The sequence below is a fragment of the Cyprinodon tularosa genome, unplaced genomic scaffold (genome assembly GCF_016077235.1).
Source record: "Cyprinodon tularosa strain WSP-4 unplaced genomic scaffold, ASM1607723v1 ctg563, whole genome shotgun sequence".
Lineage (NCBI taxonomy): Eukaryota > Metazoa > Chordata > Actinopteri > Cyprinodontiformes > Cyprinodontidae > Cyprinodon > Cyprinodon tularosa.
Window position 1 is genome coordinate 159,962 of NW_024039300.1, and position 23,536 is coordinate 183,497.

The following is a 23,536-nucleotide window of genomic DNA, read 5'->3' on the forward strand; positions in this document are numbered from 1 at the left end:
CCACACAAATGTAACTATCAGCCCCATGTTTCGTATTCTGAACAGTGTATGATTTATTTCTAATAAAATGTCCATCCTACTATCTGTATTACTTGTCTGCATTGGTCGACAAGGACTGGGAACATCTCACTTCACACGGTGGAGGAAGGCAAGCGTCCAGCAGAAGCGGGAGATGGTACAAGTGGAAGTTCGTCACCAGGAGGAGGAGAAAAGGAGGGCTAAGGCTGTGGAGCTGGCGACCCAGGGAACATGGACCAGATGGGACCTCCCAAACAGAAGGGTCACATGGACTGAGCTCTGGAGGCTGGAACCTTTCCGTGTTAGCTTCCTCCTGAGATCCGTGTATGACACGCTTCCATCACCAGCGAACTTAGCCAGGTGGGGCTTGAGGGAGGACCCGCTCTGCAAGTTGTGCAGAAAGAAGGGGACACTGGCCCACATTTTAGCAGGGTGCCAAATCGCTCTGGCCCAGGGGAGATATAGGTGGCGGCATGACCAAGTGCTTCGAGTGATGGCTGACATTTTCGAGCAGGCTAGGAGAAGACCACAGCCAATTAAGCTGCAAATACCATCAATGCAATTCATCAGGGCAGGAGAAAAGCCACTCTCTAATAAAAGAGCCAGAACCAACATCCTCCAGGGGGCACAGGGGTGGGAGATGAAAGTCGACCTGGGGAAGAAGCTCACTTTCCCACCCATCGTCCAGACCACCTTGAGGCCTGACATTGTCATCTGGTCAGAGCAAGCCAAAAAGATCATCCTGGTGGAACTGACTGTGCCTTGGGAGGAAGGCTGTGAGGAGGCCCATGAGAGGAAGAACCTAAAATACCAAGACCTCATCATGGACTGCAAAGACAAAGGCTGGCAAGCATGGCTGTTTCCAGTGGAGGTCGGATGCAGAGGATTCCCAGCACAGTCAATGTGGTCTGTGCTCACTGCACTTGGAATATCTGGCAAGGAGAGGAAGACAGCTGTGCGCAGGATTGGGGAGGCAGCAGAGAGAGCCTCATGCTGGTTGTGGTTTAAGAGGGAGGAGGGGGGCTGGAGGCCTGGAGATGATGGGCAGTGACCTGGCCACCACTGCTGACCCGCCAGCTGGAGGGTGTAGCGGTTAAGGGTCGAAACACCCTGTGAAGGTTGGGCACCGTCTGATGACATCAACTCCAGGCCAAAAACCACCCACAGTCACATTAGGGAGTGACTGTATGTTAGCATCACATGATGTATTCAATAAGTAATTTCTGGGCAACCAGTGACGTCCAGGAAAGGCTGGATGGCAACTGAGGAAGATCAGTGACGCTGGAGAGACAGCTGACCTCCAGGAAAGCCTGGCATGGGTGCATGAGGCTAGCAACCTTATGTACAGCACTCGCAAGAGGGCACCAAATCAAGCTACGAATGACCACAATGAGCAATACCCCCAGAGTCTCCCGAGAGGGGGGGAGGATGAGAGACTCGCAAGGACGGACACATCGGTACAGACCAGGACTGATACACGGTTAACGAGAAGGCTCACCCAAACCACACTGACAAGGACGGCACCAGAAGTGCGATGCCAATGTGGCAAGATATGCAAGAACACCAGAGGGCTAAAGATCCATCAAGCCAAGACCAAGTGTGGAAAGGAGGCAATTTTGTTGCAGCGCAGGGTGGAGACACCTCGTCAGACGCAGGAGAACCCCAGTCAGGAGGCACCCCACAGCACTGGAGATCTCTTGGCAACAGCTTTGCCTTTGAACCACACAGTGGTCAACTCTGATGCCTCCCAGCAACCTCAACCTGCAAAGGACAGAATAAAATGGCCGAAAATGAACAGCAACAAGGAGTGGCAGCAGCTGGATGAGGACCTCTGTAAGATTCTTGAAACTGCTCTGGTAGGTGCAGCAGAACAGAAGATGGCAACGATGACAGCAATCATCTATAATGTGGCCAAGGAGCGGTTTGGTGTCGAGGATAGGAAGACCAGTACTCCTAATGTCCGGCAACCAAATCGGAGGGAAAAGGAGATGCAGAGCTTGCGGAGAGAGATAAAGGCACTATCCAGGCAGTTCAAGAATGCCACCGAAGGGGAAAAAGAGGGAATTAGAGACCTAACATCAGGGCTTCGTGAGCAGCTTCGCAGGCTAAGAAGGGCAGAGCAGACACGGAAGCAGAGAAAGAAGAAGGGGGCAAAGAGGGCACAGTTCATCAAAGACCCTTATAGGTTCACTAAAACCTTATTAGGAGAGGCAAGATCAGGATCACTCAGCAGCTCTAAGGAGGAGGTTGAAGAGGCTCTGAGGTTGACTCACTGTGACCCACAGAGGTATGAACTTCTTAGCAGCCACCCAAAGATCATCAAGGTGCCACCCCCCTCAGAACCTTTGGTGACCAGAGAACCGACCTGGAAGGAAGTGGAGGAGGTGGTGAAAAAGGCAAGGACAGCATCAGCCCCTGGACCAAGCGGAGTGCCTTACAAAGTGTACAAGAAGTGTCCACTTCTGCTACGTAGACTTTGGAAGCTCTTCCGGACAATCTGGGCAAAGGGCAGCATACCAACTACCTGGAGAGTGTCAGAGGGCTGCTTTGTGCCAAAGGAGAAGGACTCTTCTGAGATCGGCCAGTTCCGCGCCATCTCTCTGCTGAGTGTAGAAGCCAAGATCTTTTTCTCAGTCTTGGCGAGAAGAATAACTAACTACATGACAACAAATGGATACATTAACACCTCGATCCAGAAGGGGGGGATTCCAGGGTTCTCTGGATGCCTGGAACACACCACCATCCTCAGCCATCTGATCCAGGAGGCCAGGGGGAGCAAGGGCAACCTAACAGTTGTCTGGCTGGACCTCGCAAATGCATATGGTTCCATGCCCCATTCTCTCATCAACAAGGCTATGGAGCAGTACCACATCCCCGTCAAGATCAGGCAGATGATTAACAGCTACCTGGGGTCATTCAAGCTGCGGTTCCAGACTGCCAAGTTTACCACCACATGGCAGCTACTGGAGAAAGGCATTGTAACAGGATGCACAGTATCCCCCATTTTGTTCATCATGGGGATGAACCTTCTGATTACAGCAGCAGCAGCAGAGGCCAAGGGACCAGTTACAGCAGCAGGAAGCAGACAACCCCCACTGAGAGGATTCATGGATGACCTCACCATAACAACCACAACGCATGTGCAGGCAAGGTGGATCCTAAAGACTCTCGGGGCTTTAGCATCGTGGGCAAGAATGGCTTTTAAGCCCAGGAAGTCACGGAGCATGGTGATAAGGCGGGGGAGACTAACAGAGGCTTTCGAACTGCATGTCCAAGGAGAGCAGATCCCTACAATCAGGGAGAACCCCATTAAATGCCTGGGGAAGTGGTACGATGACACCCTCAGTGACAGAAACAACATCTCTGACACTGCAAATCAGGCGGACGAGTGGCTAAGGAGGATTGACAAGTCAGGCCTACCCGGCAAATTCAAGTCCTGGATATACCGGCATGGGCTCCTTCCAAGACTTATGTGGCTGTTGACAGTCTATCAAATCCCAGTGACTGCAGTGGAGGGAGTGGAGAGGAGAGTGAATAAACATCTCAGGCGATGGCTAGGTATCCCTCCCAGCTTCACTGCAGTTGGGCTCTACATTAGATCAGGACAGCTCCAACTTCCATTTTCCTCTGTGGTGGAGGAGTTCAAAGTGGCCAAGTGCAAGGTCGCAATGATGCTCAGAGACTCAAAGGATGAGCAAGTAAGCAATGCAGGAGTCACAACACGAACAGGCCGTAAGTGGGCAGCCGACACTGCAGTCAGACAAGCTGAGAGCTCCCTGGAGTTGAGAGACATCATTGGTAGTGTCTGCATTGGTCGACAAGGACTGGGAACATCTCACTTCACACGGTGGAGGAAGGCAAGCGTCCAGCAGAAGCGGGAGATGGTACAAGTGGAAGTTCGTCACCAGGAGGAGGAGAAAAGGAGGGCTAAGGCTGTGGAGCTGGCGACCCAGGGAACATGGACCAGATGGGACCTCCCAAACAGAAGGGTCACATGGACTGAGCTCTGGAGGCTGGAACCTTTCCGTGTTAGCTTCCTCCTGAGATCCGTGTATGACACGCTTCCATCACCAGCGAACTTAGCCAGGTGGGGCTTGAGGGAGGACCCGCTCTGCAAGTTGTGCAGAAAGAAGGGGACACTGGCCCACATTTTAGCAGGGTGCCAAATCGCTCTGGCCCAGGGGAGATATAGGTGGCGGCATGACCAAGTGCTTCGAGTGATGGCTGACATTTTCGAGCAGGCTAGGAGAAGACCACAGCCAATTAAGCTGCAAATACCATCAATGCAATTCATCAGGGCAGGAGAAAAGCCACTCTCTAATAAAAGAGCCAGAACCAACATCCTCCAGGGGGCACAGGGGTGGGAGATGAAAGTCGACCTGGGGAAGAAGCTCACTTTCCCACCCATCGTCCAGACCACCTTGAGGCCTGACATTGTCATCTGGTCAGAGCAAGCCAAAAAGATCATCCTGGTGGAACTGACTGTGCCTTGGGAGGAAGGCTGTGAGGAGGCCCATGAGAGGAAGAACCTAAAATACCAAGACCTCATCATGGACTGCAAAGACAAAGGCTGGCAAGCATGGCTGTTTCCAGTGGAGGTCGGATGCAGAGGATTCCCAGCACAGTCAATGTGGTCTGTGCTCACTGCACTTGGAATATCTGGCAAGGAGAGGAAGACAGCTGTGCGCAGGATTGGGGAGGCAGCAGAGAGAGCCTCATGCTGGTTGTGGTTTAAGAGGGAGGAGGGGGGCTGGAGGCCTGGAGATGATGGGCAGTGACCTGGCCACCACTGCTGACCCGCCAGCTGGAGGGTGTAGCGGTTAAGGGTCGAAACACCCTGTGAAGGTTGGGCACCGTCTGATGACATCAACTCCAGGCCAAAAACCACCCACAGTCACATTAGGGAGTGACTGTATGTTAGCATCACATGATGTATTCAATAAGTCTGTCATGTAAATCAATGAGAGCTGTTCCACATCCTCCGCTCGTCACCGCCCACGTACGTCTTCTCCGTCCTTCACCGTCAAAATACGGAGCTGAGCTATTTTTTGCTCCCCTCCGGTCCGTCCAGATCAAGACCCGCTATTGCAATCGCACCAAACAGAAAAAAGAATGTAGAGAAGACCCGGTTTGTCAAATTAAATTATAGTAAAAACAGATCGGTATCTAGAAATTAGAGCATAGTTTGTATATATTCCCAAAAACTAAAACAATAAATTTAGATTTTATTTCCTGGCAAAACATTCAATTCGGTTTATCCATTAAAGAAAAAAAAAAATTGGAATTTTTAATCAATATTCTAATAATTGTAACAAAGTATTATATCCATAAATGTCGCTATGCAAAATGCTCCCTCCCAATCTCTGCTCTCAAAAATGAACTTTCCCTTTTCAAAAGATGTCTGAGAACGATGCAGAATTTAAATGCAATTAAATTGTTTGAGTTAATTGAAGAATTTCAGTTGGTAGTCCCCACTGATTAATTTACTTTAACTACTATTATTATTTTATTTATTTTATTTTATTTTATACTTTGTTCCAGCCTGTGCATTTAATTTTATTTTTCAAAAGCAGGAGTTGTGATATTTCTTCTTGTATTGGAATATTTGTTATTGACTTGTTATTTGAGATTGTTATTGTTTTCTTATATATTCAATAACAAACAAAAAAAAAAGTGGAAATCTAAAAAAAAAAATTAACCATTACAGCCAACTGATTCTGATTAAAACTAATTTTTGAAGTAAATTATTTTGTGTATTTTTTTTACATAACATTTGCATACACAGTAATCTAGCGTACTTTAATTAAATAAATCAATTCAAGCTACCATCTATTTGGGGGATATTTATTGCCACACTTTGGGCCACTTAATACCAATTTAGCATGCTGACCTATGTCCTTATGACCACAGTGTACCAATCTTCTGATGGCTACTTCCAACAGGATAATGCGCCATGTTATAAAGTGAATCATCTCAGAATCATTTCTTGAAACTTTTCCACTTAAGTAATTGTGAATTGAGCATATTGACAGACAACATTTTATTTTTTATCTTAAATGCAAATTTAAAAAAAAATAATTACTGCTCTAAATGTATTGCTCTGTCAGCTAAAGATCTGTTTTTGTCTCTATACTTTAATTAAATAAATCAATTCAAGCTAAAATGTAAGAGGCTATACCTGATCTCTTTGTATCAGAGATTTTCTTACCCAGGGTTGCAGGGGGGGGTAAAACCCCCCCTGCAACCCTGGTTTGCATTTGTATAGCTCACAGCATGTTCATTTACATGTTAAAGCCTCCCCTAGAATTCCATGGGGGGGAGGCATGGGGGGAACACTGCCTAAGAAATTCCACGTCAATTTCTGACAATTTACGGGAGTTTTCGTCGAAGCCTGCAAATTGCCGTATATTGCCGCTAACCTGAAGTTCCACGACAATCTACAGTGCCGTATATTGACGAAAATCCCACTTTTCATGCAGTGTGTATAAATGCAGGGACATAGAACCTAGTCAGTCTTTAAGCAGATGATGTATTACTCTTTCTCCTTTTCTCACTCAAAAACCTCACTCTCTCCAGTAATTTAATTTGTAGAATCTTTCTCAAGAATCTCAGATTACTCTTTAAATTGGTCAAAATCAATAGTCTTACCTATTAATTGTAGTTTCCTAAAGGCCCCCAATATAAGAGTGCAGTCAGGGAATATAAAATATTAACGTATCAACATCTTTCCGAAAATGGTAGATTTAGTAAAATTAGACCAAATCCTACTATTGAAAAAAGTGTAAGATGACCGTCCTATATGGAATTCCCCTTCCACATCACTCATTAGTAGGGTTGCTTCTATAAAAATTATCGTATTGCCAAAAATAAATTACATATTTTCAATGACTCCAAGAAAACCATCTCCAGAATGGATTAAATCTTTAGGTTCTTAGATTACCAAATTCCTCTGGCAAGATAAACCCCTACACTGTCAGGATTCCTGTCTGTGTGTTTGTATTTCTGTGTTTGTCTCCCTTCCTCCACCAGGAGGTGCCTGGTTCTGGTCCGCCTCCCCACACACCTGCAGAGGGTTACCTCGTTAACGGAGTGCTCTTAAGCTGCTGACTGTCACTACCTCGATGCCAGAGTGTTTGCCAGTTTTGGGTACTCTAGCCAAGCTGAGTTTTGCTGAGTCAAACTGAGTTCTTGTCAACCTGAGTCTTAATCTTGTTTTTTGTCTTTGCCTCTCGGTAGGAAGTCATCCTGCAAACTGGATGTTTCGGACCTTCTCTCCCTGGAAGGATCATCTGAGCTTCAAACTGAGCTGAGGATTTAAACTCCAGGTTTGAATCCACTTCCCTTCAAGAGATCATTTGAGCTTCACACTGAGCAAGGGATTCATCTCCACTACGACCCGTTCTAGTACCGCAGGAAATCTGAGTGGCAGTCAGCTTCTCTGTTCTCCTACAAACAACCGCATTCTGGGTAAACCCAGTCCGCCCTCCACCGAATCAGACAAACACTCCTCTTCGAGTTCAAGAACCAAATTTCCTACTGAGCCTGAACTAATCACTGTGTCAACCCCTCATTTTTCAGTTCCGGTTCAGCAGTGTTCAGAGCAACACTTGATTCAGCATTATCTCTTCAATAAACCTGTTAAACCTTTCCCCTGGTCTCTCTGAATTGGTTTCTCTGCATGTGGGCTCTTGATAAAACCATGACACACACACAGCTTAAAAACACTACAGAACAAAAAATACATGGGAGAATTAGAGCTGCCCAACTTGTCAATAGTTCCTACGACATAGGCAACTATACATCTGTAATTGGCTAAAAAACAGCTCCCAAGATGAGTCCTGGTTAGATGCAGAACAGTCATTATCATCTAATATCAGTGTTGCAGATCTTCCATTCATAGCTCAAACTTTAAAATGCATATGCATATGCTTAAAAAGCATCAGCATTAGCTCATCTTCGACAGCTTGGTGAGGGTTTCTTAAAATGACAGGATCCTGAAAATTACCATGCAAACACACGCCCTTTAACAACCTGATATCATGCAAAAAAAAAAAAAAAAGAAGTATGATAGGCTTCCCTGAATGGATCAGGAAAGGAATTCTTGGAACATTTATTCAAATTAGTTTTAGTTAATTGTGCAGAAAATTTCAAGAATATCAACAGACCAGGTCTATAATTAAAGGCGTATTTAAGAATAAAGAAGCAGAGCTACAAATGTCACCAAATGTGGATGATTTCCTCAGCCATATTCCTCCAAAATTACAGTCCAAAATACATATATAGCACTTTATCCAAAGTGGATGAGTCCTCTTCACTTTCACTGGAAAATGGAAAACTGATTTATCTGTTAGGCATGATCAAACTATTTGGTCTAAAAACTATCAAAAAACCTTTAACATTACTAGAAATCCTAATTTATTATTAATTCAATAAACATCATACACAGAGTACACTATACAGGCCAATGGGTGTTTAAGATGAGTTTTGCAAAGTCTGATATCACAAGTAACAATAGGAATATGGAGATCTGAAATTTATTTCTAGACAACCAAAATGTTTATTCTAGATGACAAGTCATTGTGACAGGGAACTGTTTTTCAGGAATACATATTTATTCAAGGTAATACATATCAAAACGGCTTGCCATAGTATGTTGAAAGCACAATCATATTACAGGTTTATTTATTGTATGGTAGTGGATCAATGTATCTATTTAGGTAAAATCGCCTGTCAGCAGGTCAAGATGAAGAATAAAAACTTTGCTTTATTAGACAGGAACGGTCCATCATGTCATGGGGTTCCTTCTCAGTTTGATTCTGTCTTACAATACACAGTAAATTCTAAGTAGCTTTTTGGAGCCACTTCGGGTGTTATCAATCCAATAAATGCTTGTTGTTAGCAGTTATCAGTCCATGGAATGGCTTCAGATTGTGTCAGTGGGATCAGAAGGTTATCACCAACTAAATCATCATCCTAACCTTAAATTAATTCCTTTACACAATAATCTATTTATTTGTTATCTGAAAATAACTTCAGTAGTTCTTCATGTACTTTAAACATAAATAGATAAAAATAAAATGATCCACATCTCACTCATATTAAACAAACCAAAAACAAATATATTTCATACGCTGTCAAGAATCCTTTCCCTTTAAATATCTAAATCTCAGTGAAAAAAATGCTGATCATAGTTTTTTTTTTTTTTTAAACCTAATGTGTTTAACAGACCTAGTGAATATTTTTTTTTTATTTTCTGTTATGCACAAAACTATGATATAAATCTGACTAAATCAGGAAATAAAACAACTTGATTGGCTGTAAGGCAAGCAGAGACAGAGGACACTCCCAGTTTACTGAAGAAACCCTACTACCGACCAGGTTAGCTCTGGGAAGAATGTCACTGCAGTGACAGAACCAGAGGTTGAGGAAACTCTTTGTGAAATGGAAAAGTCAAAGTTTCCCTGATTCCAGGTTTAGAAAACTTAAGAATTTTCAGAAAACCTGCTTCATGAAATGGACCCCAGCACTGTTAATCCTGAAAGAATTGGGTTGTGGGACCCTTCTAAGTCTTTTTTTAAGGAGCAAATTGTTGAACTTTTTTTTTACTTTAGAAAGCTGTACAAATCCATTGGCATCCCTGGATCCAGCAGTTTATCCAGAGGTGCTCCCAGTTTGGGGAGTTCAGGAGCTACGGACGTATCTAAACAATAAAACCAGTTACGGAAGAAGTTGCCACCTCAGAGTCATTGGACTCAAACAGTTATACATTCAGATCTCATATATAACTGATTTAAAACAAAACGGACGAAAAGTTTTGGATAAGGTGGAGAGTTTTAGGTTATTTTTCTCCATATATCCGGTGAAGACTTCAGGAGGAAAAAAATAAGCTTTTTTTTCCCCTCGAAGACACCATGACATCTTTGCACAAAGTTACAGAATGTTGTTGGAGAGTCTCTGATGAATTATAAATGAATAACTGGAGACGGTGGGCTTGGATAAGAGCTTAAATGTGAGCCTCCTCAGTTAGAATGCTTTTTTTTTGTAGATTTCAAGGGAACCTCAAGCAAAAAAAAAAAAGGTTGACATAAGACATGTATATCTTATTATTTGAATTTTTTGCTTCACAAAGAGCAGTCTTTGCAATAACACTAAAATAATATTACATGTGATATGCTTTTTTTTAAAACAGCAAAAGACTGTTTTAAAAAAGAAAAAGAAAGAATCCTATAGTGTCTCTTCGAGCTGCGGAGACTGGGTGTTCCTTAGAGCAAAGCTTTTCAGAGCTTACATGACTACATGACAACTGTGAGGTGCAGAGATCTAAGGAACAGGTCGTGCTGCCACTTGCCTCATCGGTGAAGAGGAGAGTGAGCTGCTCTGTTTGGAGCTGCTCTGAGGGGTCGACGCTCTTTCCGAGGCCATCTTACTTCAGTTCGGCTTCTGAAATGGAACAAAATGCATCACAATGAGAATTGCACAATGTTAGTGGGATTAATATCGCAGCTTTGATTAGCATCAGTATGTGTGACACAGTTACACACATTACACGTCCTGTATCCTCCGCCACTGCAGTGTTGTCCACTACAGTATCTCCTTATTGATCTACCTCCAAGTATTCTGTTCTTGTCATAAAGCCTTTTTTTTTCCTACAAGTAATTGAATTATCAATAAACCTCCCTGTTTTAAATAGCACCAAGCCCCCGGTTGTGCCAGTGGAGTAATATTTCTTATCTGCTAATTTACTGGCTGGCCGCCATCCAGTGACTCTCTTTGCTATTTCGGAGCCTGAGCCCGACGCTTCTTAGTGGCCACAACTTTATCCCACTGTTTTATTGATGTATCCCATTTAGATTAGTCCATCTTCAATTGGGAGGAGCCGCAGATGCCCATCCCAACTCTGCCGAGCCCTTATCCTTTTAGTTAATGATATCCTCCAGAGGTGTGATTACATATTTTATCTCTGCAGTGGGGTGTAATTAGCAGGTAGTTATAAGCTCACGATTCCTGTTGCTGATCGATTTAGACATTTTGTAAAGCTGCTTAAATAAGCGGCTGAAATAGGATTCAATAAATTGGTATAAATCAAGAAGGTTTAAAGATCTCAGAGGCAAAAAAGATAAGATCGCAGAACAGCTGATTGGTTTGTGAAGGTTTGGAAACTTAGAGGAAAAGGCAGCTGTCCTAGGAGTCACTGTGCAGCGCTGCTTGGCGTAATTGTGCTGAAACTCTCGGTTACATAATTATCAGTATCAGGGGAATAAATGAGTCAGTGATTTTGTTGATGGAATACCCAAACGGATGAACGGGTGATCAGATCGAGTCCCGGTATACACAAACGCACAGAGAGAGACACAAGGAGGCAAAAGGAATGGGCGGGGGTCTTTTAGCTGCAGTCTTGGCATGGCTCCTCAAGGGCCATTTTCAGAGAAAGCATCACAGTAATTCAGAAATGATACCGGTGCTGTGCCAGCACCATGGAGGACTAGCACACTGAGGCACTTTGTGTTTTAAGGGAAGAATGAACGTGAATGTATGTGACGTTTGGTTTAGGGATAACAGAGCGCACAATACTTCGAACAATCAGTGGATGCTGTTTAATTTCGTGGTTACAACTGTTCCAATAAAAGTGTGGATAATAAATACTGACCCTATAATTACAGAGGGGGTCAAAGTCATCAAGTCAGAGTTGCAGCAGATTCCATTACATGTGCCTCCAGCTCATTACAACACTCTTCTGAGGATTAGCCTATAAATGAAGATGAGTTGTTCAATCAAGCAATTCCATCCTGGGTACTTAGAGTGTGCCACTAAGTGCTGTGTTAAGGACCATTACACTGAAAGTGATCACTTTCCCTTCTGTCACGAGCCACCACAGAGTTTTGGTTCTACTTAACATATAATGCAATAATCTGATACTAACCGCTCAGAGATTCATCTGGTCAGAAGTTTCTTTATGTTTATCATGGTTATCCACGGGATCTCAGTTAACTACGTTCAAACATTTGTTAGCACTCTTTGTTATTTTGGGTGCATAAATGTAACTGTATAAAGTAATGGAGACCTTTGCTCTAACACTGAAAAGTTCAACCTGGAATGAAAAATCATGACCAGAGTTTGTATGAATTTATAGTTCTGCAAAAGTATATACACATAAAAACACTTGTACAAACAGCTTTATTTAAAACACATGTATGTAAACTATGCTCTGAATTTTTTATATTTTATGCATGCAAACTGGATACCAAGATATATCACAAACTAGACGCCATGCTCCTTCTCTGCTCTCTTATGCTCCTGTAGATTCTCTCCAACCAGTGGGTGGACCTTTTTCTTATCACTTTGAGCATAGAACCAACCTGAGATCATAAACTGTCTTTTATTGGCTACTTTTTAAGGAAATCCATCTCTTGAGACAGCTTTTTCCTATTTTCAGCTAGTGACGTTAGCAAAGCATTTTTAAAGAGTAAAAAATTGGTGAATTGAAGCCATCATTAAATACCTTAGTTTAACACAGTCATGAGTGTGTTCTAGCAGAAATTTGCTCTAAAATGATTAATATTAAATTATGAAGACAGCCAGGCCGACGTGCCAATTGGGCGGCCATCTTCTGTCAGACCATAGGTTAGACCGCTGCTGTCAGAATGAATAGGAGACATGTAAGATTTCATTTTTATCATATGTAAGACAAGTCAAAGGTAATATAACAATAATAATTTTATTGTTTTGGTTATTGTCAAGAATTTTTGTCAAATCGTAGTGAATGGCAACAAGAAGATGGATGATATCCTGTTGGATCCAATAGATATATATAAATATATATGTGTATCTATAGTTATAAGTTATATTTATAGTTATATACATGTACACTACCGTTCAAAAGTTTGGGGTCACATTGAAATGTCCTTATTTTTTAAGGAAAAGTACTTTACTTTTCAATGAAGTTAAATTCAAACTAGTCTTAACTTTAAAGAAATACACTCTATACATTGCTAATGTGGTAAAAAAAAATAAATATTCTAGCTGCAAATATCTGGTTTCTGGTGCAATATCTACATAGGTGTATAGAGGCCCATTTCCAGCAACTATCACTCCAGTGTTCTAATGGTACAATGTGTTTGCTCATTGGCTCAGAAGGCTAATGGATGATTAGAAAACCCTTGTGCAATCATGTTCACACATCTGAAAACAGTTTAGCTTGTTACAGAAGCTACAAAACTGACCTTCCTTTGAGCAGATTGAGTTTCTGGAGCATCACATTTGTGGGGTCAATTAAACATTAAAATGACCAAAAAAGAGAACTTTCATCTGAAACTCGACAGTTTATTCTTGTTCTTAGAAATGACGGCTATTCCATGCGAGAAATTGCTAAGAAATTTAAGATTTCCTTTAACGGTGTGTACTACTCCCTTCAGAGGACAGTTATTTGGTTGATTTTTGATCAACCAAATAACTGATTAACCAAACAACCAATAAAAATCGTAACTGATGGTTTAACAATCTGACTGCTTGGCTGTAGTCAAGTGTTAACTGAAAGTTTTTAATCTAGAAAGCAACTACAATGATGTACAGTATACATGTACAGCATACAAATCTTCGAGGTATCCTATTCGTTTGTCGTTTTACCACTGTAGATTGGCTAGAAAAACACACTACCATATTAGGTTGGTTGTTTCAACCAAAAGTTTGGTTGGACACATAACTATCAACCAGATTTGTAATTACAACCATTTTTTGGCTGTATTGACCAATCTGTTTTAAGGGTGAACCTGAGTATGGTCAGTGGCTTGTATTTCAGCTTGTTTCTATTATTTTATTATAATAATATTCCTTTCTTTGTCTGAGATAGATACATGTAAACCTCTGACCTGAAATATATAATGTTACAGTACACTACTAACCCAAAGTTGTACCTTTAACAAAATCAAGACCATATTCCTGCTGAGCGCAGACAGCCTTGTTTTCTCTCTCCTCTCTCATTCACCAGAACTGCAAGTGCTGCAGAAAGTATCCTGACTATATGCTAAGCTGCAACAGTAGTCATTTCCTCTCTGTCCTGGACATTTCTTTTCATGTCCCAGCTGAAACCTGAGATCGCCCAGAGGGGTTCCCTCTTCTGGTTGCCTTGGTGAACATATGGTCTCTAGGTAAGTCAAACAAAGGGCACCTCTGTCTAAGACTCATGTCACAAACCGGGTAAAATAACAACCACTCATAGACTCATTGAAGTCACTGGGGTGTGTACCTAGTTACTCAAAGCATGTTTTAACTCTTTGAATAAGTGCTGAGGGGACTAAAATTATGTTTTATACTATATGTTTTCTATCTTCTTGTCACTTAAAGTTTACCAGTGACATTTCAAGTGATTTCTCATACTTTGTAGACTTAAAGTGGTACTGGGAAAGCATCATCCTCTAAAAACAGACTATTCAAATTTTTGACACAAAATGATGTAGATGCGATACAAAATATAACAAATGGTCAGTTCATTAACCAGACAGAATGATAGAAATATTAAAAGTAATTGAAGAATGGACAAAAGTAACTTTTAACTCTTTACTGAAAGCATCAATATTAACCAATATTGGGTTTTTTATGATGAGAGAAATAAGAAATGTGGGTGGGTACCACCAATAAACCTCTAAGCAAATCATTAATTGCTTTTTAAAATTAAAATAAAAAATCAAATAAAGTCCAAATAGATTCCCCGGAAGTTCACCTTTACCCTTTATCTTTTATATGTGTTTTTGTTTGCATAACCCTGAATCAGACAATTAGGCAATTATTTTAAAGTAATCTAAATATTTTTTTCTAAAAAGGGAACAAGGCATGCAATCAAACGTACCCCAAGGTGCAGTTCTTGGCCTACTTTGTTTTGAGTAGTTTATGATAAATACTTTGGTGTATTAATGCAGTGCGGGTTGCGACATGTATGCTGATGACACTCTTTGATATGTAGCTGATGATGATGTTACATTTTTTTCAGCATCCACTGTGTCTGTGTTTGAGATCCGTTACAGTGTGAGGAGAGAAGTCATTCTCTTATTGTTAAAGGGCCTTATATTTAACAATCATTGTGATATAAATCTGTTTTTTGTCTGCAAAAAATCCAAACATCTTGTGCTCATTCTAATTTTTACAGTTACACCGGTGCGCTTGTGCTCTGAGAAGGTTGCAAGAACCGCTTCAATCCCCACAGCCTGCACTATGGGTCCCTGAGCAAGACCCTTAACCCCCACACTGCTCCCCCAAATTACATAATTTAAACTGAAATGCAAATAGTTTTATAAAATGACAACAAATAGTTATTGATTACCAAAATGTTACAATTAATGGCCCAACAGCTTTTCTTTTCTTTTTTTAATCCTCATTTTTATTTAAAACCTTGTGCACTTTAAAAAAAATGAATGAATAGATGAATAATAAATGATAACTAAAATTAAAAGCCTTATTAAAGGGTTTCTTTTTTATTGACAACAAACATTTAAAAAGGCACATAAAGAACACTAATGAATGAATGAAATGGGATTAAATGGACATACATGTTTCGTTGGATCCACTTTTCTCTGATTTACCCGCACTGATTTATGAAAACCTCCTTCATCATTTCAAAAGAAAAAGAAAACTATTCAAATTCTTTCTTATACCAAGTGGTAAAACAGAATGCATGGTTATAACCACCAAATGAACCCAAGAAACTGATTTGCAGAAAACAAAATACCACAGTACTTTGGTTTGGCTTCAAGATCATTCAAAAACCATTAGGTTAGTTTTCAACTTGAGCAGAGAAACCAAACATTGAGAGTCAAGAGGAACAAGCAAAATCACTCACCAGTTCTTAGAGGTCAGCGTGGCATTTAAAAGACACATTTAGTGAGGCTGTGAGTTCCCGCTTTTATATTCTTAAGTCTTCAGCTGTCCTTATAAGGTTCACATAGTTTGGATTTACTTTGGTGGAGCCTGTATACAAAACTCTACTTCTCCAACTGTTTTCAAGACACTCTGCCTAAGGATGCCTCTGTTGCATGAGTTGTCTTTGTGTGCTGGGCTTTATAGAAGACGTACACCCTGTGGACTGGCGTCTCAATAATGCTGTCCTCCTCTCCTTGAGCTATGGACTGGATTCACAGGAGAAGACAGTGGTTGCAGTCTCACCACAGAGCTGTCATGTGGGGACAAAATGAGAGCAAGAGCGGTATTGTATAATAGCCTGGGTGGGAACAGGCTAGAAGATGGTTGTGCTGAGCAATGGAATCAGCATTCCCATCCCACACATGAAGTGGGTTCTGTCAAAGTGGGCCCTTGTGTTTGGAAAGAGAGAGCCACACATGGCAGCAGACAATGCCCCATGCGAACCTCCTTAATGTTTGGTGAATAAAATCAACTTTCCCCTCGTACATCACGAACGTGACAGATAGCGGATTTTCTCCAGCTGCCTAACTGGTCTCTCTTCACCAAAACACTTTCTAGAATCTAATTTAACCATCTAAAAATAAAATGATGTAAATTAAAAGCAACATACTGAATTCAAGGTTTTAAGCAGGCTAAACAAATTTAGAGAAAGGCCTTATTAGCTATTTTGTGATAAACATTTTTCTCCTGAAAAAACATACACTACATTTTTATTACACAACACTAATCTGTGCAAACATTTAAAGCACATAGTTTTGTGTCCAGACACAACAACTTTCATTATCTCAATAAAGCTAAATGCAGAACATTCCTTAGATAACACTGGCATGGGTAACCTATTTTAGGTGACAGCTGGTGGTTTGAGGGATAGTTGGTTGTTTGTTTTAGTGTTTTCCCTGTGATGAACTTTTCATCCATTTGAGACATATTGCTCCTCCTGACTGTTGAACAGCCAATCTGTGCAAAGTTATACCAAGGGATAGGCAGAGGGAAAAGCAAGGAAGAATAACTTGAGAAAGTTAGGACAGAATCAACTTAAAATGCTGAGAAATATTCCAGAAAACACCTAGCAAATTTGGTGAGCAAACCGTTCAAATACGGATAACCCCAGATGGCAAAGGTAACAGAATATGGCAAGAAAAAATTAACCAAATCACAACCATAATCATACTTATAGTTCTTGGCAGAAACGGCCTATTTTCTCTGCCTTTTTCAGACTTTTTAAGGTTCTCATTCTATCAGCAACATCTAATCCCACATTAACTGACAGTTAAGCAATAAATTTACAACATAGAACGTTATGTCCAAAAGTCTGAACATCTTGAGTCCAAGTCGTTTTCAAAAAACAAAAGCGTGTCTCAAAATAAACATGCCATCTCAGACAGATAAGAACCTTAAATTATCATCACGTAAATTTTATGATGGTAGACAGAGATGTATCTTGAGCTTTGGCTCCCAAAGCACACTTCAATTTAGAATCACAGAATTCATAGCAAAGTTGATGATAGTTAAAACTGCTTATATTATTAAGTTTAGTGAGGTGATGGTTGGGTCTAAAACTTGCAGAAGACTTTTGGATGAAGTTGGTAAAAGTTGACAAGAAGCTCTAAGATGTTGACAGAAAACTTGCAGATCATGTTAAAGGAGAGCAAGGCATTGAGCAGAATAAAAAAAATGTCAAATGTGCAAATGCAGATTTTTTTTAAATGTGCATCTGCACAACTGCACTCAGTACCACTGAAGATGCTGTGGTATGTATGGCAATGAGACACACCAACAACAGTGTGCAGACAACTCATGTGTAGTAGACAAAGGAAAATTGAGGACATTCAGCTTACAGAGAAAGATGGAGCAACAATATTTTCTTACAAGAAAATATGTGGTTTGCAAAGACAAAAACAGGATTTTGAAAACACTACAGTTTGAGACGTCCTTTCAGAAATTTATTTATTTTTTTTTTTTGGACCTCTTAAACACAGGATCTATGCGAACCCCAGGCCTACACAACAAAGTATGTTAGCTCAGGTCTGTGTGGATGAGGCCTATCAGGGAGATTTGGAACAATTGTGTGGATGACAGTAAACAGGGAGAATGCCTGAAGTTAAAATAATGTTAAATACTAAACAAAGGTTGCAATGAACCAACCTGATCTACGAGAATAAACACGAATGCATGAAATAGAACACAAGAAACAGACAAGAAAGTAAACATATTTGACTCATATGGCAGAAACTTCTTTAAAATATCGAACAAGGATAGATAAACTGAACATCAAAAGACACTATAAGCAATATTCAGAAGTGATCGAAGACACAAACATGATTAAAAACCAAGACCCAAAAATCCTGACAAAAATTTCTTTTGCCACAAATTTTCAAGTCCAAGTCCAAACATGCTGTGGCCTCTTTCCTTTTTTTGCTTTTTGTTCCTCCCGAATCAAATTACATGGTGGCTCCATTTAATTTGTTCAAATAACATGTTGGAACCCTGAAAATGATACTAACCGAAAAATCAGCCTGCATATTCACCACTACATCCAAGAGTTGTATAAATCTGAGCTTTCTTTTTTTCACACGCTTAGTAGAAAAAATTAGTGAAAAAAATGTATTAATAGACTGGCAGGACATTAAGATTTAACACAAAAAGGCCTCAGCTTAGGTTTGAACCTTATTGCTTTCAGCTAATTGTGCTAACAGCTAATGACACCCATCATTCCGTGTGTTTCCAAAAATCCCTGAGGTGTGTAAATCCTGGACTGAGGTGTGATTCTCTCAATATTTAGAGATAAAATAAAAAAAGATTTAAAAAATCTTACTTTGAAAATGTATGGTTGAATAAACCTATTTAAGATACACTAAACATATGTTTTTCTCAAAAGTAGAGGATACAGTAGAGGATATTGAATTTTCTCATATCTAAAAAAAAATCCAGAGTACACACTCAGCATCTGTAGAGCAACACTTGGCTTTTTATAGAAAATAATCTCACTTGACTTGGGGGACGATAACTACAGTGTGTATTTATTCATTTCTTGTACGACCTGTACAAAACTGACAGCTTCCACAGTTCTTCCCGCGTTATCGTGATGATCATTTCCAGAACAACCCATGAAGTTCCCAATCTCCGTCCACCTCATCATGGAAGGGACATAAATTTGCAGTTTTCCAAACACATACCATTCTGCTAAAGCTGCACAGTAGCTCCAGCGGCTAATGATAGAAAAACAATGTCAACACTCTGACATGTTTCAGGGAGGATGATGGGTTTCAGTAGCGTCACGGGTTTGAATGTGGCACACTATGATGTCAGGAATAAATGTGTGGGAGGACGGAGAAGATGCATTCTTCCTTTTTCCTATGTATTTTTAAAACAATAAGAGGCTGAGTTTGGAAAGGAAAGTGGCAACAAAAAGTTAAAGGAAGTGAAAATTATGAGAGGATAACAGTGGGGATGGACCGTGGGCTTATGGAGCCATACAAACACCGTTTTCACAAACAGTTCCTCAGAATGAGGAGTTTATGGCTGGAAAAGTTTCAAGAAACAAATGTTCTCTTTATTTTTGATGTTCAGATTCCAAAGTTTGGGAAAAATATTATAGAGGCCTTGATTAAATCAGCTACATGTCAGTCAATGAACGACATTTCAGATTTGGTGCAGTTCTTATTGCTGTCATGTACACAGATCAGTTGCAACATTATGACCCTCTCATACTGGTCTGTGGCTATTAAGGACCATACATAACAAAATATAATGCAATATCTATTCTGACACATTTTCCTCTTAAGGATTAACTGCTTTAATAATTCTAGCCACAGCATTTAATCAGTTGGATCACAGTCAAGTCATCTTTTGCTCAGTGGATCAACAGTTTCACATATTTGGTTGAAAAGATCCATCTAGCATAACTGACCCAGGTTTACTTTAACTGAAATGCTCCAACATTTTTTCCCTCTTAGTTAGAAAACTATATAGATACTATATATCTAAAATATTGAATCCAACAACCTGAAGACATTTTGGATAAAGGGTTATAGTAAATATCAAAGTCTTTGTGGAGACTTCCTGTTCTGGATGCTGGGTCCAGAAAAGAAACATCCTACCGTCAAGTTTCGTTTTACCTGCTCATAGAATTCAGCCAAAACACCAATAAGCGTGCTTGGCAGAAATGAAACGCGATCTTATGAGGTAATGCAAACTAGTCTCTGTTAACATTACCTTGTCTAATGTGATAATATTAGAAAGCTATTACCTCAGAGATTATGTCACACTAACTTCTCAGTTCTGAGGTTAATAGTAAGTTCATTATGCATAATGAAAGCCTGTGACATAGATGTGTACCAAGATGTACAATTTTAATAAGCAACGGCAAAATTCAACTAAAATAGCCCCATTTCAACCCATAGAAGGTAGTTCTAAGATAGTTATAGACAAAATATCGCACAGCTTAAATGTGAATGTCGAGATTTGCTAAGAAACATAAAGATAGGACTCTTTGGCCCAATTTATACAGTTTATCTGCAAATAAATTCTGACTCAGGGTTTAGTTAATAACATTAATTGTGGGGAGCATTCCTGGTTCCCAGTGGTGCAAAAAAATTATAAAGAGTGGCAGAAAAGATTTACCCAGAAAATTAGATCTTCAACATTGCACTAAATTATTCATATGCTTCAGATAATATTACATTTAAATTTTTAAGATATACAACCTCTGATTAACTTTCTAGGTGTAAAGTTGATTTGTTTCAAGATTAGACTAAAATTTATTTGGTACTCTAATGGAACAAGCTGTATCCATCATTGTTTTTATTTTTGTCATTACACTGTTACAAGTACAGAGCAAAAAAACTAACTCTTCACATTAACCCATCCACTTAGGGAGCAGTAGGCTGCCATTGTGCGGTGCCCGGGGAGCAGTGTGGGGTTTAGGGGTTTTTTCTCGGGGAGTGGGAGTCTGTGGGAGTGGGGCTTGAACTCAGAACCTCAGAATTTAGCTTCACGCTGAAGCAGCCATTAGCATGAAGGGTCTTGCCTAAGGAGAGAATCAAGTAATCGAGTAATAGAATCGAGTTAGAAATTTGCAAAAATGTAAATCTAGCTTTTTGTTCAGAAGTCCCAGCTTATTCATTCAGCCTCTATAAGTGCCCATCATCACAACAACAACAAAACAACAACAAATGTGGTAGAAGTCAAAAAGAAAAAAAAGTAAAAAACATACTAGTCTAAAGTCTCTATGGAAGATTGTGCGGTTGTCACCATGACTCAACAAAGCAAGCTCCCTCATTTCTCTGAGCCAGTTTCAAGTAAAATGTAGTATTCAGGGGTTATAAAAAGTCCACAGAAACTTCTGCTTATAGTTTTGAGAAGATTTTCTAAGAAAACATTCAAAAGCTACTGTAATGGATGATACACACCTTCTGTCTGCAGCCTCCATGGAGGCAATGGATTTGATTGGCATATAAAACGCTTGACATCACAGCCACACTTTTTTCCTCTCTCCTCTCCAACTATCTGGTATTTGCTCTGATCCTAAGCTGTTCCAGATGAAAAACAAATGTTCTAAGATTTATCAGGAAGCAATATGGCAACTAACAGACTGAGTATGTTAAGAGACCTGGAAAAGTACTTCTGTGTAATTTGTGGGGCAAAGTGTGAGTCCTTTCAGTTACATCTAAAGTTATTATGATAAAAATTCTTTAAAAGACTTTACCAGACGTTTGACATCTTTTTTGTTTAGCATGTCAGGTTTCTCAAGCATGAGCATTAAAATGCAAGAAAAACCTCAAATTGTTCCTTCTAGAAAAATGCCTGGCTCCACAAATGTCCTTGTAAGGCCAAATCTAGTGCATTCCTTTCTTTTGCATAATGTGGAATTTAAATACTATGCCTTCATACTGTTGTGTTTCTAGGCAACCCTTGATGCAGATGAGATCTCAGGGGTCAAGTTGCACACACACACTGAGGGACACTTTATGTAGAGACCTGCAGCTTCTTGATTGGGCTAGGATTTAGCCACCCTGCAAAATGTCGCTCTAATAAATGTGGGCAGATCTTTGTATCACTTCAAGGCTGAAAATATTCACAGAAGCTCCAGAGGCTCTCAGAGAACCCTCGGCCGGGTAAAAGATTACATTCAGCTGCACAAATAACATCATCGCCTGACCACAAGTCTGCTAAAGTGAACACGCCATCTTCTTGGTTCTTTATAGCAAACTATTAAAGTACTCATAACTGGTATTTTCCAAAAGACAAACTAGGGAAAAAAGAAGATAGTTGCTCCATTACCTCATTAAGGAGGTCCGGCGTCTCCAGTTTTACAGCACTAGAATTATTCCAATGCTTTTGAAGATTCACAGTTTCATCTATAGTTAGCTCAATAAATAAAAAGAGAGTGTCAGAGTGGAAGTATGTAGCTCTGGGAGCCGTTCAAACAGTCCGAGGAGAAGAGAACGGCATCCAAACCCAGTGTTGTCCGATGAAGAGGATCGAGCAGGCACCTGACACCCAAGCAGTGAAGAAGCATGACATCAGGAGTTACTAAATAATGAATAAGCTAAGCTGTAAAGAAGTACAACACACACATTCTCACACACACACACACACACACAAACACCACATGGTGAACAAGGAGTCAGACAAGCATAATTGGAGGTAGCTTACATTGTGGTGAGGTAAAAACAGGGTATGCAGCTATAATCACTCAAAGCCTCCTGACACATGTTGCTAACTTTATAGTGAGTCATCCTCATGCGAACCCCTCACACACACTCAACTACACTTTGTCAAGCTTTAATTTCACTTGTTTTTGGCCATATACTAAATCAAAATGGAGAACATATCAGATGAGACTGGTTATTTGGAAGAGCGATAACAATGCTGCGTGGAGTGCAAAATGGCAAGATTGATGGGTGTGTCTCCGACCGCACCCAACCCATGAACAGTACTTTCAATGACAGAGCTTTCCTGGAAGTGAGAAGCTGAACAAAATCCAGGCTGTTCTGAAGAGCAGTCAACTTTAAGAAGGAAAAGTAAAGAAGAGATTTTTCTCCTGGAGCAGTGCTACCCCCCAAAACACCAGACGTAATTTAGACGTTGGTTTTAAATCTGGTCGGTCCTTCATAGCCTCGGTTTAATCCAGAAATAGTTGTTGAAAATTAGGCTGTTTTTGGTCGGTCTGAGATTGTCCCTCTATAGTCCGCTAGCAGACGTTGAAAATACTAGAAATCACAGTTTTTAACATCTTTTCAACAGTCTGAATATTACGGTTTTTCACCTTTCCACCAAATGTGGACATTGTTTGGATATAAATCATGTCGTCTTTTCAATCAATTTTTGCTCAGTGGGTAGAGTCCTAAGACCAGTTAGTAGGTCATACAGCCAGATCGGTAATAAAATAGTTTAGACCTGGCGCGACCATTTAAATCAGCTGTAAGTCAATAATAATAGCCCAATGTTTACAGATCCTCTCCATTTTGTTTGACAGAGCTTCAGCTGTTATGCGAGATAATCTCTAGATGTTAAAGTTTTATTTAAAAAAAAAATAATTAAAACTTGAAAGTCATGTTTCCTTTTCCTTAAACTGTAGTTTGCCTTGGCTATTACTGTTTGTAAT

At 40.3% G+C, this 23,536-nt stretch overlaps 2 protein-coding genes across 5 annotated transcripts in view; one reads left to right on the top strand and one right to left on the bottom strand.

The window, feature by feature from the left end:
- The window catches only part of LOC119796965 (protein inscuteable homolog), a 119,200-nt gene that overhangs the window by 79,003 nt on the left and 16,661 nt on the right, over positions 1–23,536 (bottom strand). Inside the window, exons 1-2 of one of the 4 annotated variants that reach the window (XM_038305764.1) lie at positions 22,210–22,404; positions 10,367–10,458 (exon numbers count right to left, since the gene is read on the bottom strand). The exons of 1 other annotated variant lie outside the window; for it this stretch is intronic. In XM_038305764.1, the coding sequence (XP_038161692.1) occupies positions 10,367–10,440 (74 nt within the window). In that variant the 5' untranslated portion in view covers positions 10,441–10,458; positions 22,210–22,404. Of the gene's footprint in view, positions 1–10,366; positions 10,459–15,847; positions 16,170–22,209; positions 22,405–23,536 lie in introns of those variants that run through there. 2 more of the 4 variants (XM_038305765.1, XM_038305763.1) reach the window with 2 other exon arrangements.
- On the top strand, positions 1,335–2,944 carry LOC119796966. Its single transcript, XM_038305768.1, has 2 exons — positions 1,335–2,681; positions 2,810–2,944. Exons 1-2 carry the CDS (start codon positions 1,359–1,361, stop codon positions 2,915–2,917), a joined length of 1,431 nt encoding a protein of 476 aa, XP_038161696.1. The 5' UTR covers positions 1,335–1,358; the 3' UTR covers positions 2,918–2,944.